The sequence below is a fragment of the Scleropages formosus genome, chromosome 13 (assembly GCF_900964775.1).
Source record: "Scleropages formosus chromosome 13, fSclFor1.1, whole genome shotgun sequence".
NCBI classification, from domain to species: Eukaryota; Metazoa; Chordata; class Actinopteri; order Osteoglossiformes; family Osteoglossidae; genus Scleropages; species Scleropages formosus.
In genome coordinates this window covers 27,895,842-27,908,212 of record NC_041818.1, presented here as the reverse complement: position 1 = coordinate 27,908,212, position 12,371 = coordinate 27,895,842, and the positions used below count along the sequence as shown (strand labels likewise).

Below are 12,371 nucleotides of genomic sequence, written 5' to 3'. Positions count from 1 at the left end.
GTGTGAGCAGGATCCCTGTGGGGATCGAGCGCTTGGTGTGTGTGTGTGTGTGTGTGTGTGTGAATGTCAATACAGCATCGAACACCCCCCTTTCCTGTGTCCCCCGTCACCCCGCAGGCTCTACGCCGTCCAGCACAGCATGGACCCCCAACGAGGAGACGGCTCTCTCTCCCACCCACGCGCCCGGCCCCTCCAAACCGCAGGACTCGTACCAGCAGATCGGAGGCAGGCAGGGCTCCTCGTAAGGACGTCCACGTGTCATTTGGCTGCCGCCGCCCTGTCTGGACAGGGAGGGGGTGTCAGGAATTAAAAAATAGTCAGATACAAATGTTTCCCAACTTTATTGTTAGTCTCTTTCTTTTTAGTGTGTGTGTGGTGCAGCAAATGGGACCTGTGTTTACCCTCCAGGCCAATAGGTGGCAGTAAAGAGCACCAAAACGAGGACTGTGGGCCAATTTTATTCACCTCACTTCCACGGTGTTTACAGCTCCTGTCTGCTGTTCCCCAGTGTCAGTCATCAGTGTTGTTGCAGAAGTCTGTGAGATGAAAAAGTCACCAACTGGCACTGAATAGGAGGGTTTTTTTAATAGTCATCTTAAGTTATCTTTAATTTTATTGCTGTTCAAAGTTGATGAAAATTAAGTCTTCCAAAGTGTTTTTCCCCCCCCCCCCTATATAAGAGCTGTATGTGGGACTTCTGGAATGGAGGGATGCCTGCATTCCAAAGTTTTGTGTTTTTTTTTTTTTTTCTCTCCTCTCTCCCTTCCTCATTGTCATACAGTAGGAAAAGTGACTTCAGAGTTATGAACAAAATGAGTTATGAACAGACTTGTGAACCCAGCTCTGTGTGTCAGTTGAGCAGCTGGTGCTTTTCACTTCCTCTACTGGTGTGTGTGTGTGTGTGTGAGTGAGAGATGTTACTCTGGTGCAATGTGATGTACCGTTTTACACAACAGTGATAATGGTGTGTGTGTGTGTGTGTGTGTGTGTGTGTCTCTCTCTCTCTCTCCAGTTTCTTCCAGACGCTGATCCACCTGCTGAAGGGCAACATTGGCACAGGTCTGCTGGGGCTGCCGCTGGCCGTGAGGAACGCGGGCCTCGTGGTGGGAACCAGTTCCTTGGCATATGCGTGCGCGCGCACACAGCCGTATTGTAGATATACAGATGACTGGTCATGAAATATGGTCACTGGTGTGTGTGTGTGTGTGTGTGTGTGTGTGTGTGTGTGTGTGTGTCTGGAGTTCAGCCAAAAATGTGTTATTGATACTATGTAAATAGCTGGGCTTTGCTCAGACCACCTACTGCCCCCATTAAAAGAAACCTTGTGCCCCCCCCCCCCCAGCTCGGCCCACTGAGCCTCCTAGTGATGGGTGTCGTTGCCGTCCACTGCATGCAAATCCTGGTCCAGTGCTCCCATCACCTCTGCACCAGGTGGGAGCCAGCAACATCGTGTGTGAGAGGGAGAGGGTCCAGGTGTTACTGTGGTACTCTGGTTATTTGTCTCCGCCCCGCAGGCTGAGGAAGCCCTTTCTTGATTACGGCGAGACCTTTGAATCCAGCATGGACGGCGTGCCCTGGCTGAGGAGACACGCCACGTGGGGAAGGTGTGCCGAAAACGGCGGCTCCTCGCACTGCAGGCGCTTAAGCTGCAATTTATTCTTACATGTATTTTCTTCACGCTTTATTATTTCTAAATTAAAACATCTGTCTGTAGCAGAGCAAACAGAACCTGTGTTCAAGTCCTGCCAATAGGTGGCAGTAAAGTGTCATTTAAATATTTTAAATTCATTAAAGCGCCATGTGGTATTTCTGACAGCTCTATTATTAACCCTTTATTGACCAAGACTTTAGAGTTATGAACCAGTCAAGCTCCAAACAGACTTTAGGCCTCAGTCGTGTTGCTAAGTTGAGGTTTTCGGTCATCAGGAATAAGACAGGACTGTGCACATTTACAGAAAAATGTTTGCAAAACTGTGTCCTCTTCAGCCTCTCGGTCCCTCTCTGTTTGCAGACGCCTGGTCAACCTGTTCCTGATCATCACTCAGCTCGGCTTCTGCTGCGTTTACTTTGTGTTCGTCAGCGACAACGTGAAGCAGGTGATGCTCGGTGCCGGTGGGGGCTGCAGTGGGGGGTCCTCACCTCAGGCTCTGTTGGGTTGAATCCCATGAGGGACATCTAGACAATCGCCTGGACAGGGAGGTGTTGAATGTAAACCATCAGTCATGTCCTTCAGTGGAGCCTACAGCTGTGTTTTGTTGTTTCTGGGCTCATTTTTATCTACTTTCTCTGAAATATATTGTGCCAGTTTATGATTAAAAAAAAGGGAATTTTTTAAATAATAAAAAAAAATGCACTCTGACTTGTTTGGTCACATTTTCACATGTTGCAAGAAGTGGCCACAAGAGGTCAGTGTTTCCACACGTGTAAAAGTGCTGCGCTGTTCTTTTCTGTACCATTTATCTACTTAATTCTTTATTTTCACTTAATTTATTTGCAGAAATGAACACTGTCCTGTAGCTGTTACTGGACTTGGCAGTATTTGTTGAGCCGCTCTGTGGATTAGATCAGAGCACAATAAATCCGCTTTGATGGCCGTAACCGGGTTTGAGTGGGGTCCGAGCGGTCGGTTTTTAATAAGTTGCCGCCTTTAATGCCCCCCCCCCCGCAGTGTCTGTTATTAAACCGTACCTTTGAATACCTTGAGTTCATGCATAAGTACTTGTTTAATGTGCAAAAGATTCAGCTATTCGCTTCATGATCTCTGCCCTGAGCGCCACTTAAGAGGATCAAACCCACGGCCTCTCGGCGTTGGGCTCCGAACAAACGTCCTCCTGTGTCCGCAGGTTGTGGAGGCTGCCAATGGCACCACGTGGAACTGCCACAACAACCAGACGGCGTTGATCGTGCCGAGCTTGGACTCGCGCCTCTACATGCTGTGCTTCCTGCCCTTCGTCGTCCTGCTGGTGTTCACGCGCAACCTGCGTTACCTGGTGCCCTTCTCTTTCTTGGCCAACCTGGTCATGTGCATCAGCCTGGTCGTCATCTACTGGTACTCTTTAGCGGTGCGTCCTCCTGTCCCGCCTCTGTCTGACACCTGGCCGCCGCCACCACCACCTCTGAAAACAACCGGGATCTGGAGTCTGTTCATAATTCACTTTGTTTGTAACTTGAAGTACTTTTTCCCTCTGTCCACGAGAGATTAATAACGGAGACATCACTTGTTTGCATTTATTCATTTAGCTTTCTCCAAAGCGACTTATACTGTTCAGGTATTTATAACGATTTGTCCATTTATTGAGTTTGGTAATTTACTGGAATAAGTTAGGGCAAGTAACTTGTTCAAGGGTACTACAGCTGGAGGTGGGATTTGGTCCAAAGGCGGCAGCAGCTCTAATCGCTATGTTACCAGCTGTCCTATGGTTCTCTTCAAACATTTCTAATTTTTCATAAAGCATTTTTAATTTAATATTAAAAAATGTCATAAATGACTAGACTTTCTGAAAATGATTTATCCAACAAACTTGTGCAGCGTTTCTCATCTCGTTATTGATCACGACACTCAGGAACACTAGACGTGAGCTGTAAACGCTGTGGGAGTGAAGTGGATGACGGCGTTCCCACACGCCTTTCCTTTTGAGTGCTCTTTGCTGCCATCTCCTGGCCTGGAGGGTAAATACAGGTCACTTTTGCGAACTTTGGGGGGAAAAATAATAATCTCAAAATGTTTGTATGTCCCCTCCCCCTCCGGCCTTACGCCCTGTGTTACCGGGTAGGCTCCGGTTCCCCGTGACCCCGTATGGGACAAGCGGTTCTGAAAGTGTGTGTGTGTGTGTGTGTGTGTTTGAAAATCTGTTTTATCGGTGTAATATGTAACGATACGATAATCAAGATGCCGTGTTGAAAATGCTGCAGCTATTATGATATTGTTGCAGCAAGTCTGCATATGTGGTTTGAGTATTTATTAAGTAGTTATACTAAGTAATCAGTTTTATATAAATAACCTGAACACAGGTTGTTTATATTATTTTTGGCTTTTTTTTAAATTCTGGAAAAAATGACAAAAATGATATGTTGATGCAGCGGACTGTCCAGTCGTGTCCCGCTTCTGACCATCTTTGCTGGGGGTGGCCTTCACCCTGTCCCCACCCCTCTATCCTTCTTTCCTGCTCTTAAGAATATATTTTTAGAATTGTTAATTATAATAACCTGTATTGTCCAGACAACCAACATACTTTGTCCCACGTGTCTGTTTTAATAAAAAAAAAAAAAAAAAGTGCGGTTGAAAGAAATGTATCTCATTCCCACGTCTCAGATGCTGTTGCATTCCTTGTCGTTTTGGAGACGATGTTGAGAATTCTGCCCCTGCAGGCCTGGAGGTGTAAATGCACAATCGGTCAGTTGCAGCGTTGCATTTAAATTAACTTCTCTCCATGTGCAGAACATCAGGAGCCCCATTTCGCTGCCCTACATCGGAACGGCCAAGGACTATTCCCTCTTCTTTGGGACGGCAATATTTGCCTTTGAGGGCATTGGAGTGGTAAGTCCGGCTACGAAACACCGCTGGTTTTACATCTGTGCTGGAGACTTCATTTACCTTTTGAAAGGTGTAGATTCGCGGTGTTGGTGCCAGATCAGAGCAAGGCACCGCACTGACACTGTCGCTCTGCTCTGAGGGCTAACACTGGCTTTGCATTAAGGTTTGCTGTCGTCATGGAAACGTGGGCGTTCTTTGCTTCCTCCAGATACTGCCGCTGGAAAACAAGATGGAGAGGCCTGAGCGGTTCGGCGTGGTCATCTACATCGGCATGGGCATCGTGACCACCCTCTACATCAGTCTGGGCACCATCGGCTACCTGTGCTTCGGGGATGCCATCGCCGGCAGCATCACCCTCAATCTTCCCAGCTGCTGGTGAGTTGCATGCACTAGCAGCAGTCCCTGTTGAGCATTGTGGCCAATCGCAGAGCTGATCTCTGAGCAAATATATGTTCGGCCCATCAGGCAGCAACCCCACAGAGCGTTTGACCAATCGAGCTCTTGACCAATCACAGAGCAGTCCTCCTCCTTTTGCTGACCTCTGACATGGGAGAACCGGAGCAGAGATGATCACAAGCAGCTCTTGTTCACTTTGAAGGGGAAGCGGAAGCACCGCAGCTGGAAGTTGTGTGGCGCAGTCGCTCCGTGTTCTTCCGCGACAGTTGCCGTGCTGCACTTTCCATATGGGGGGGTGGGGTCGGACTCAGATCTGCCGAAGGGTGGGGTGGGTCAAAGCGGTTCCATGGCATCGCCTTCAGGACACACCTGTTACTGCGTTCTTCCTGCAGCAGCAGAGGCGGGACGGTGGCATGTCGGCTGCTTTACTGCCAAAAGGGCTAATAAATCAGGGAAAAATGTAAAAAGCACAGAATGGGGAATACAAAATGACTCAATTAGGAACGATGAAAAGTGGGCAGGATCAAAGTAATAAAAATCAGACTGCAGTTTGACACAAGGCTGAAGTTGCACTCAACTAATAGGGTTATAATGACAATGTTTTCCTTTGTGGTCTCGGAGTTTGCGTCTGGCTTTGTTTGTTGTAACAACAAATTGTCCAGCTTTGTTAGGAATTAAATATTCTAACACTGAATAAAAATTTAATCCCGGAACATTTACCGCAGAGCTGCGCCGCATCTTTTCTGTACTCAAGTTCAGAAATAAAACGGTGAAATGAATGCGCTGCAGTCTGGCTTCTGCTTTTCCTGTTCTTTACACTCTGTTTTTACCCATGGACCGGAGTAATGGCAAAGTGCGCTGTTGCGTTACAGAAAGACGACGATGATGATGATGAGGTATTTTATCCATGGATCACATTTGGGACGATGCCATATTGGTGCTCTGGAGTTCAGCCACTAAAGGAACTGCAGATTATTAGTTAAATGATTAAATATTTATTATGACACTTTCGCAAATCAACTTCCAATAGCGTAGTAATTTTTACGGGGTAAGTACCTTGATCAAAGCTACTCGAGCAGGAGGTGGGATCTGAACTCAAGTCCTTCGAGTGCAATGCAGTGATTCTGAGAACTGCGCTACCAGGGACCAGATCCGTGGTGGTCAGTTACGTACCGTAGCCGTAGTTCACTGTAACGGGTCGTGATGTGGGATTTCTGCTGCCCTGCAGGTGGTATCAGATCGTGAAGCTGCTCTACAGCTTCGGCATCTTCATCAGCTACGCCTTGCAGTTCTACGTTGCTGCTGAGATCATCGTCCCCTGGGTTATGTCCCGTGCGCCGAGCTGGTGTGGGCTCCCCTTGGACCTCGTCATCCGCACCGTCTTGGTCATCTTCACCTGTGAGTACCTGCTGGGGGAACGGCAAACGTTCTCGGGGTTACCGACCGGCTGCCGGCGTTACGGTGGCTCGGAGCCCACCCGAACGGTGGTGCGGGAACTCCGGGATACGTGACACTGTGGTACGGCCAGAGGTAGGTTTGCAGTGCACAACGGTAGAGAAAATTCCCATTTGAACCTGTGCCGGTTCGACCGAAAAAAAGGCGCGTCGCATTTCTCACGATGCTGTGGGGTGTGGTCCTACACACGAACACTGTGTGTTTAGTGTCTGCTACTGGTGTAATGAGGGAGAAACGGTGATTTTTGGCTGTACTTTCTAATCCTGCATCTTTGTCTAAAGCTCTTCATCTGCTGATGAAATGCTTTTTTTTCTTTCTTTTTTTAAAAAAAAAAAAAAAAAATTTGTTTATGGTCGGAGTTGTACGTTGCTTTGGAGAAAAGCCTCTGTTAAGTGAAAAATGAAAATGTTTGCTGCTGCTGCTCAGCCAGTAAATGGCTATTCCTTTTGGTTTCAAAATCTATCAGTCCTTGAAACAAAAGGCAGGAACAGAACAGCTGCCCAAGCAGGCGAAGGACTGAGGCGGAACCCGTGCCTGCTTGGAATCGACCGTCTGCGTACGTGTGGACACGGGATCTGACCTGACGCACACGCGCTAGATTCGGTCTGCCCCGGGGTGTCCGTTGAACGATAAGCTTCTGCTCTGTGCCTTTTGATTTGTTTCATTATTAATGTTCGTACGGCTCTTAAAAGCAGAGCTTTACAAAGATGTTTTATCTAATTAATATTTGGAAGCAGCTCTGTTTAATAAAGATGATGTATCACTGTAGGAGACAAGTTCAGCTTGCAAATGAGCTGCTGGATGTAGGTTCCTAATGGTACTAATGAGCACTTGTATGTGCACGACAGATGTTGCTGACCATGTAAACACTTTTTTTTAACGTAGATTTACTTCATCAGCCACGTGGTTTGTTCGAGGTCACTTGCTGTTTAAGTTGTTATGATTAATAAGGGGATTGTGTTGAGCAAATGAGGGTAGAGGCACCCCAGGCATCAGAATATTTTGATCATTCTCCCATCCACCCATCCGTCCATCACACTTGTCACCAAAGTGACTTAAAATGTTGTGCTACTTGCACAGATTCACCCGTTTATGCAGCCGGGCAATTGCTTGTCAGTTAAGAGGAAAGTACTTGGATCACAGGAACTGCAGCAGGAAGGGGCTTTGAACCCATGTCCTTCTGATTCTGATGCCACAGCCCTAACCTCAGCAGCACCTGCAGTTTCTGTTGCCATATAACATCCATGTATAAAACCTCATCAACATCTCTGTAGAGTTCAGAAATGTATCTTCGGGAATGTGTGCTTTGTGGTGATGTCTTGGAAGCCGCGTGTGACCGAGATCATCTCTTCTGAACGTGTCGGAGAGCCGTCGGCGCGGCAGCGGGAAGCTGTCGATGCTCCTCCGATGAAGGGGTGCTGTAGGTGCCCCCCGTGGACTCGTTCTTGCCGAGGGCTGGGAGCATGTCCGTGGACACGGCAACTCGGAGAGCGCCGCGAGCAACGCGTCTACCGTACCGCTGCTGCTAATCCTCCGCGTGTCCATTCTGGAAGTGCGGCATCTCATGTGGGCCGTCTCCTTACAGCAGTCCTCACAAAGTGTCTGGATCAAAGCTTCTGGAACGTTCAAGGCTGCAAAATTGTCATGGGCAGCTGCTGTCAAAGCTCAGAGGTCAAAGGTCACGCCTGACATCCAGCTCAGCTGCGCGCAGGGCTCTTTGGAGGGGAACTCAGTCTTCGCTTGACCGCTCCTTTGGTCTCTCTCTACATGAGTTCTCGGCATCATCATTTTCCACCGTTGACAAACGCCTCGGGGCTCACTGGGCTAGCTAATTAGCATGGCAGACGCCGCTGCGGCGGCGAGCAGCGAACGTCTCCTCGATGCACGCTGAAGCTCTTGGATGGATTTCGTCCGTGTTGTTGAATTTCTACCTGCGAATGTCAGACAGGAAATGAAGCGACCGAATGCTCTTCTGCATCCTGGCCTTTGCCTGCTGAGACGGTAGCTTAATGCCGCTGCAGCCGCCATGTCGACTTTTGTGGCGCTAATTAGCATGTGTGCATTGTGCGGGCTTCGGGTCGGGGGGGCCGCGTTCCCGTTTGTCGCACGTGGTCGCGACCTCAGCGAGTCAGGATGGCGATTAGCCGGGGGCCGCGGCTTGCGTTGCGCATGCTTCGTCGTGCGGCCCGGTGTGATCGGAGCGCCGCTCCCCTCCAGTGTCCTGGGCCGCGGTTAAAAACCAAATTTTAATCTGTGTTATTTCTGTCTGTTTAGCCCCATCAGCACTTTTGTTAAGGGTGGTTATGACGTGACGTGTTCCACTTTCTTTCCCTTTATGTTTTTCTTTGTCTGAGTGAAACTGTAGGAGTGACTCATTTAGCGGCAGCGCTCATTAGCATAATAGCTAATCGCATTGAGGGCCGAAACGCAGCAGAAAGACGCGATCAAATAGCACCGATTCCTTGGAATCCAGAAGGTTTGGAATTCTAGGGTGCCAGTGTAAGTTGTGGGGGACTGTGTTTGGAATTCAGTGACTTAAAAAATCATTTGCAATATGTGCAACCGCAAGTGTGTTCCAGACCCATTTCAAATCTCAAAAACTTCAGGCATGAGCTCAATACAAATGGCTGGCATAACAATTTTTCTTTCTTGTTTTCTTTGGATGAATGTTCCAGAAGCTCTAATTTGTGCTTATCTGTGATTATTTTAACGGGGATTCAGCCCATGAGGAAGTCGCGTATTTTCTGCTTTCAGCACGTATCTCGGGTGACGCGAGTCCGCACGTGTTTACCTCCCGCTGCTTCTTGGCTTCTTCGCGCAAAGCTTCCATTTTGCGTACACGTTCTGGGTCCAACAGCATGCAAATCCAAATGACGACAACCGTGTCATAGCATGAAGTAATATTAATATTGTTAAATGTCAGTCACAAGCTACTAGCCAACAGCTGCTGTAGTTTAGCTACTTGTTAGTGTCCCTAGATATCTACCGAAAGGGTTAAATCTGCTTGAGAATATCTATAATAAAGTATTTGTAATTGTATACAATTTTATAACTAATAAGAATATTAAAATACGTAGGTTTCCGCAGCTGGTGTCAACTGACTGGGGTTTTAAGTCTTCTGGATGAGACCGCGTCGTGTAGGACGCTGGTTCTGACGTTTTGCTTCCCCTGTTGGAAGCATCTTCAGGGAGCTTCCACATCTTGCGAAGGCTGGATGTGAACTGGAGTGTTTGCCGAGGGTGGGTGTATTTATGGGCGGGGTCAGGGAGAATGATGTTGTCTGGGTCTTCTCATAATTCGGTGCTTTTAACTCCGCTTTGCTGATGTTGCTGGCAGGTGGTTTTGCTTCTCGTACCAAGACCGAGATGTCCTGTCTGACTTCTTCTGTAATCTCAGGCGGGAGACCAGTGATAGCTGATTCTATTCCACAAATGATCTTCTCTATGGGGATCTTCCTTGGGGCAACTGCAAAGTTGAAGCCCTTCTTTAGTGCCTCCTTTGTTCGTTTGTTCAGTGTCTTCTGTGTCAGCTTGAGGATCATCTTATCCAAGTCCAGAGTGTCCTGGGGCTTGCTGTTATGTAGCCGTTCAGATTTCTGCGTGTGGTTGTTTGTGGTGATCTGCCAAATGTAGGTCGCTTCTTTTGTTGATGCTCTGTCTGCTTTCTCCCAATTATCTGGAGATAAGGTGTGAGTTGAAGCTGTAGAGTGTAGGTCTTTCGAGTCAGTTGGTCTAGGAGACACCGGTGATCTCAAATTTCGTTCCATAGTAGTCTGGTGCTGGCTTCACGAAGAATCTTTTTGGCATGTGTTGACCGGTTGTGGTGACGTAGTTTGCAACAGACTGGTGTGGTGTCGTGATTGCAGCAGCGTTTGAGAAACGCCAGACTAGCGATGCGGTGCATCATCTTGTGCCGTAAAGTCCTGAATCTCCTCGTCAACTTGAAGATTTCCTCTCCCTAGAGGTGACACATCAAAACACATAGGCTTCCGCGGCTGGTGTCAACTGACTGGGGTTTCAAGTCTTCTGAATAAGACTGGGTCGTGTAGGGCGCTGATGTTTAATATAATAATAAATGTAGTGTCTGAGCAGATAGTGCTGTGGCCACTTTGAACAAAAGCATTAGCTAGATGAATTGGTACATTTCAGTGTACAAATATATGACCATCTGTGAATAAGTTGATTGGTACTTTATTGGGCAGTTAGTGGTTCAGGCCCACAGTTCTGGACTTACTAGTCCAAACCTTTCACCACTATGCCGCCGCTATACGAAATGGCCAGCAGATGGCATAGTGCTTAGAGCCGTCACCTTACAATCCATATCACAGGTTTGAATGGGATGTTCTGCTGTACTTACCCTGAATTGATACAGTAACAATTAGCCTGCTGGTATAAATGGATAAATCACTGTAAGTCACTTTTTCTTACATTATGTAGCTGTCACCTACACTCTAAGTTGGGCAACTGTATCAGCTAAAGGTTGTTGTTGTTAATATTATTGATGATGATGGTGGTTAATGAGCCCCCATGGGCTGAGCGCTGCTGCAGGTTCCTACGCGCGCTCGTCTGAATATGATCAGCATTTTCTGTCTTAGTTGGCCTTGTCTGTTGGCAGAGCAGAGTTGAAGTTTGTTGATCAATCATGTCGGGATAGAGACCGAAGGGCTTTTACTGCGAAAGTCTGCAAAGCGAGCTCAAGGTCGCAGAGGTGTTAATATATTTAACAGTAGCTTAAACCCTTTTTGTTGAATTTATTATTCTATGTAATATTAATTTCAGAGGTGATCCAGGTGTCAGAAGGCTTAGTTTGAACGTTTGGTTTGCCTCGTATTGTTGTTGGATATTTTCTAATGCGCAAAATGGAAATCTGTTATTGAACGACAACGTCCATCTCATCACATTTTTGTTTCCCAGATGAAAACAAGAGGGGAAGAAGGAACTCTGTTCCCCTTTTTTATGCTTTTCTCTGTGGTTTGCGTGTTTGTGAAAGACTTTTTCTGCGAGTCAGCAGAAGAAGAAATGACAAATTAGCACATGTGTAGTCCAGTGTTTACTGGTTTGTGAAGGAAATCGGCTTTATTGCTTAAAAAAAGGCTAAGAAAACGTGTTCAGATTTTGGCTTTTATATTTTTGAGGTAATTATGGAATAATTTGTCATGTCGAAATCCCTGCTGACTGCTGAGATTTCAGTATGACATCCTTTGTGGAGCAAACGCATTAACTGGAAATTATTGTTCAGAACTTTGCTAATTAACTTTCGAAAGCTCCTGCAGATTATGCATAAATTAAAGGAAAAATATTGTTTCGATGTTTGATTTTAAATTAGTTTTTTTCATTCAACGCTAAATCCTCACTCCCAGGTCTTTAGTATCCAGTGTTTCACATCTCATAGAGCTTTTCCCTCCCTTTGAGTTTCTCTCTTTAGTTTTGTGTGTTCAGCATCTTGCCGCTGCACTCCGGTGCTCCAGACCTGTCCATTATTTTTTTAAATATATATATATTTTACCCATTTATACAGTTGTAATTATCGTATCAATTCAGGGCAAGTGCCTCGATCAAAGGTACTACAGCAGGAAGAGGAATCGAACCCACAAACTTCAGATTGCTAGGGACCAACCCTAACCATTATGCCACCATAAGTCAATTAAGTCTCTATTGATAGTGAACATCAACATATAAAACCTTGTAAATAACAAAGTTGCAGCACCATGGAAATATTAATCTTTACTCCAACAGATAATCTGGTATAAAATTTTCAATTGATAGTGATAATATACATAACTGTAGTCACACGCGAATAGTTTTTTCCTCTCCTCCTGCCCGTTACCATCTCAGTATTTGCATGAAAAAGCTGCTCCGCTAGTGTTCAAACTTTGTGCGCGTGTGCGTCGGTCCCAAGTGCTGCATAAACACTAATCATTTAAAGGGAAGAACGGAAAATGAGAATCGTCGAACCCCTGCAGCTCCTGGGAGAAGCCTCTGCTCTT

General features: G+C 46.6%; 1 protein-coding gene across 2 annotated transcripts in view; it reads left to right on the top strand.

Moving 5' to 3' along the window:
• slc36a1 (solute carrier family 36 member 1) overlaps positions 1-12,371 on the top strand; it is a 29,282-nt gene that overhangs the window by 2,740 nt on the left and 14,171 nt on the right. For both annotated transcript variants that reach the window (XM_029257624.1, XM_029257623.1), the window contains exons 3-11: positions 118-241; positions 1,013-1,103; positions 1,343-1,431; positions 1,515-1,604; positions 2,012-2,096; positions 2,844-3,062; positions 4,439-4,537; positions 4,743-4,909; positions 6,159-6,328. In XM_029257624.1, coding sequence (XP_029113457.1) covers positions 118-241; positions 1,013-1,103; positions 1,343-1,431; positions 1,515-1,604; positions 2,012-2,096; positions 2,844-3,062; positions 4,439-4,537; positions 4,743-4,909; positions 6,159-6,328 — 1,134 coding nt within the window. The remainder of the gene's footprint in view (positions 1-117; positions 242-1,012; positions 1,104-1,342; positions 1,432-1,514; positions 1,605-2,011; positions 2,097-2,843; positions 3,063-4,438; positions 4,538-4,742; positions 4,910-6,158; positions 6,329-12,371) is intronic.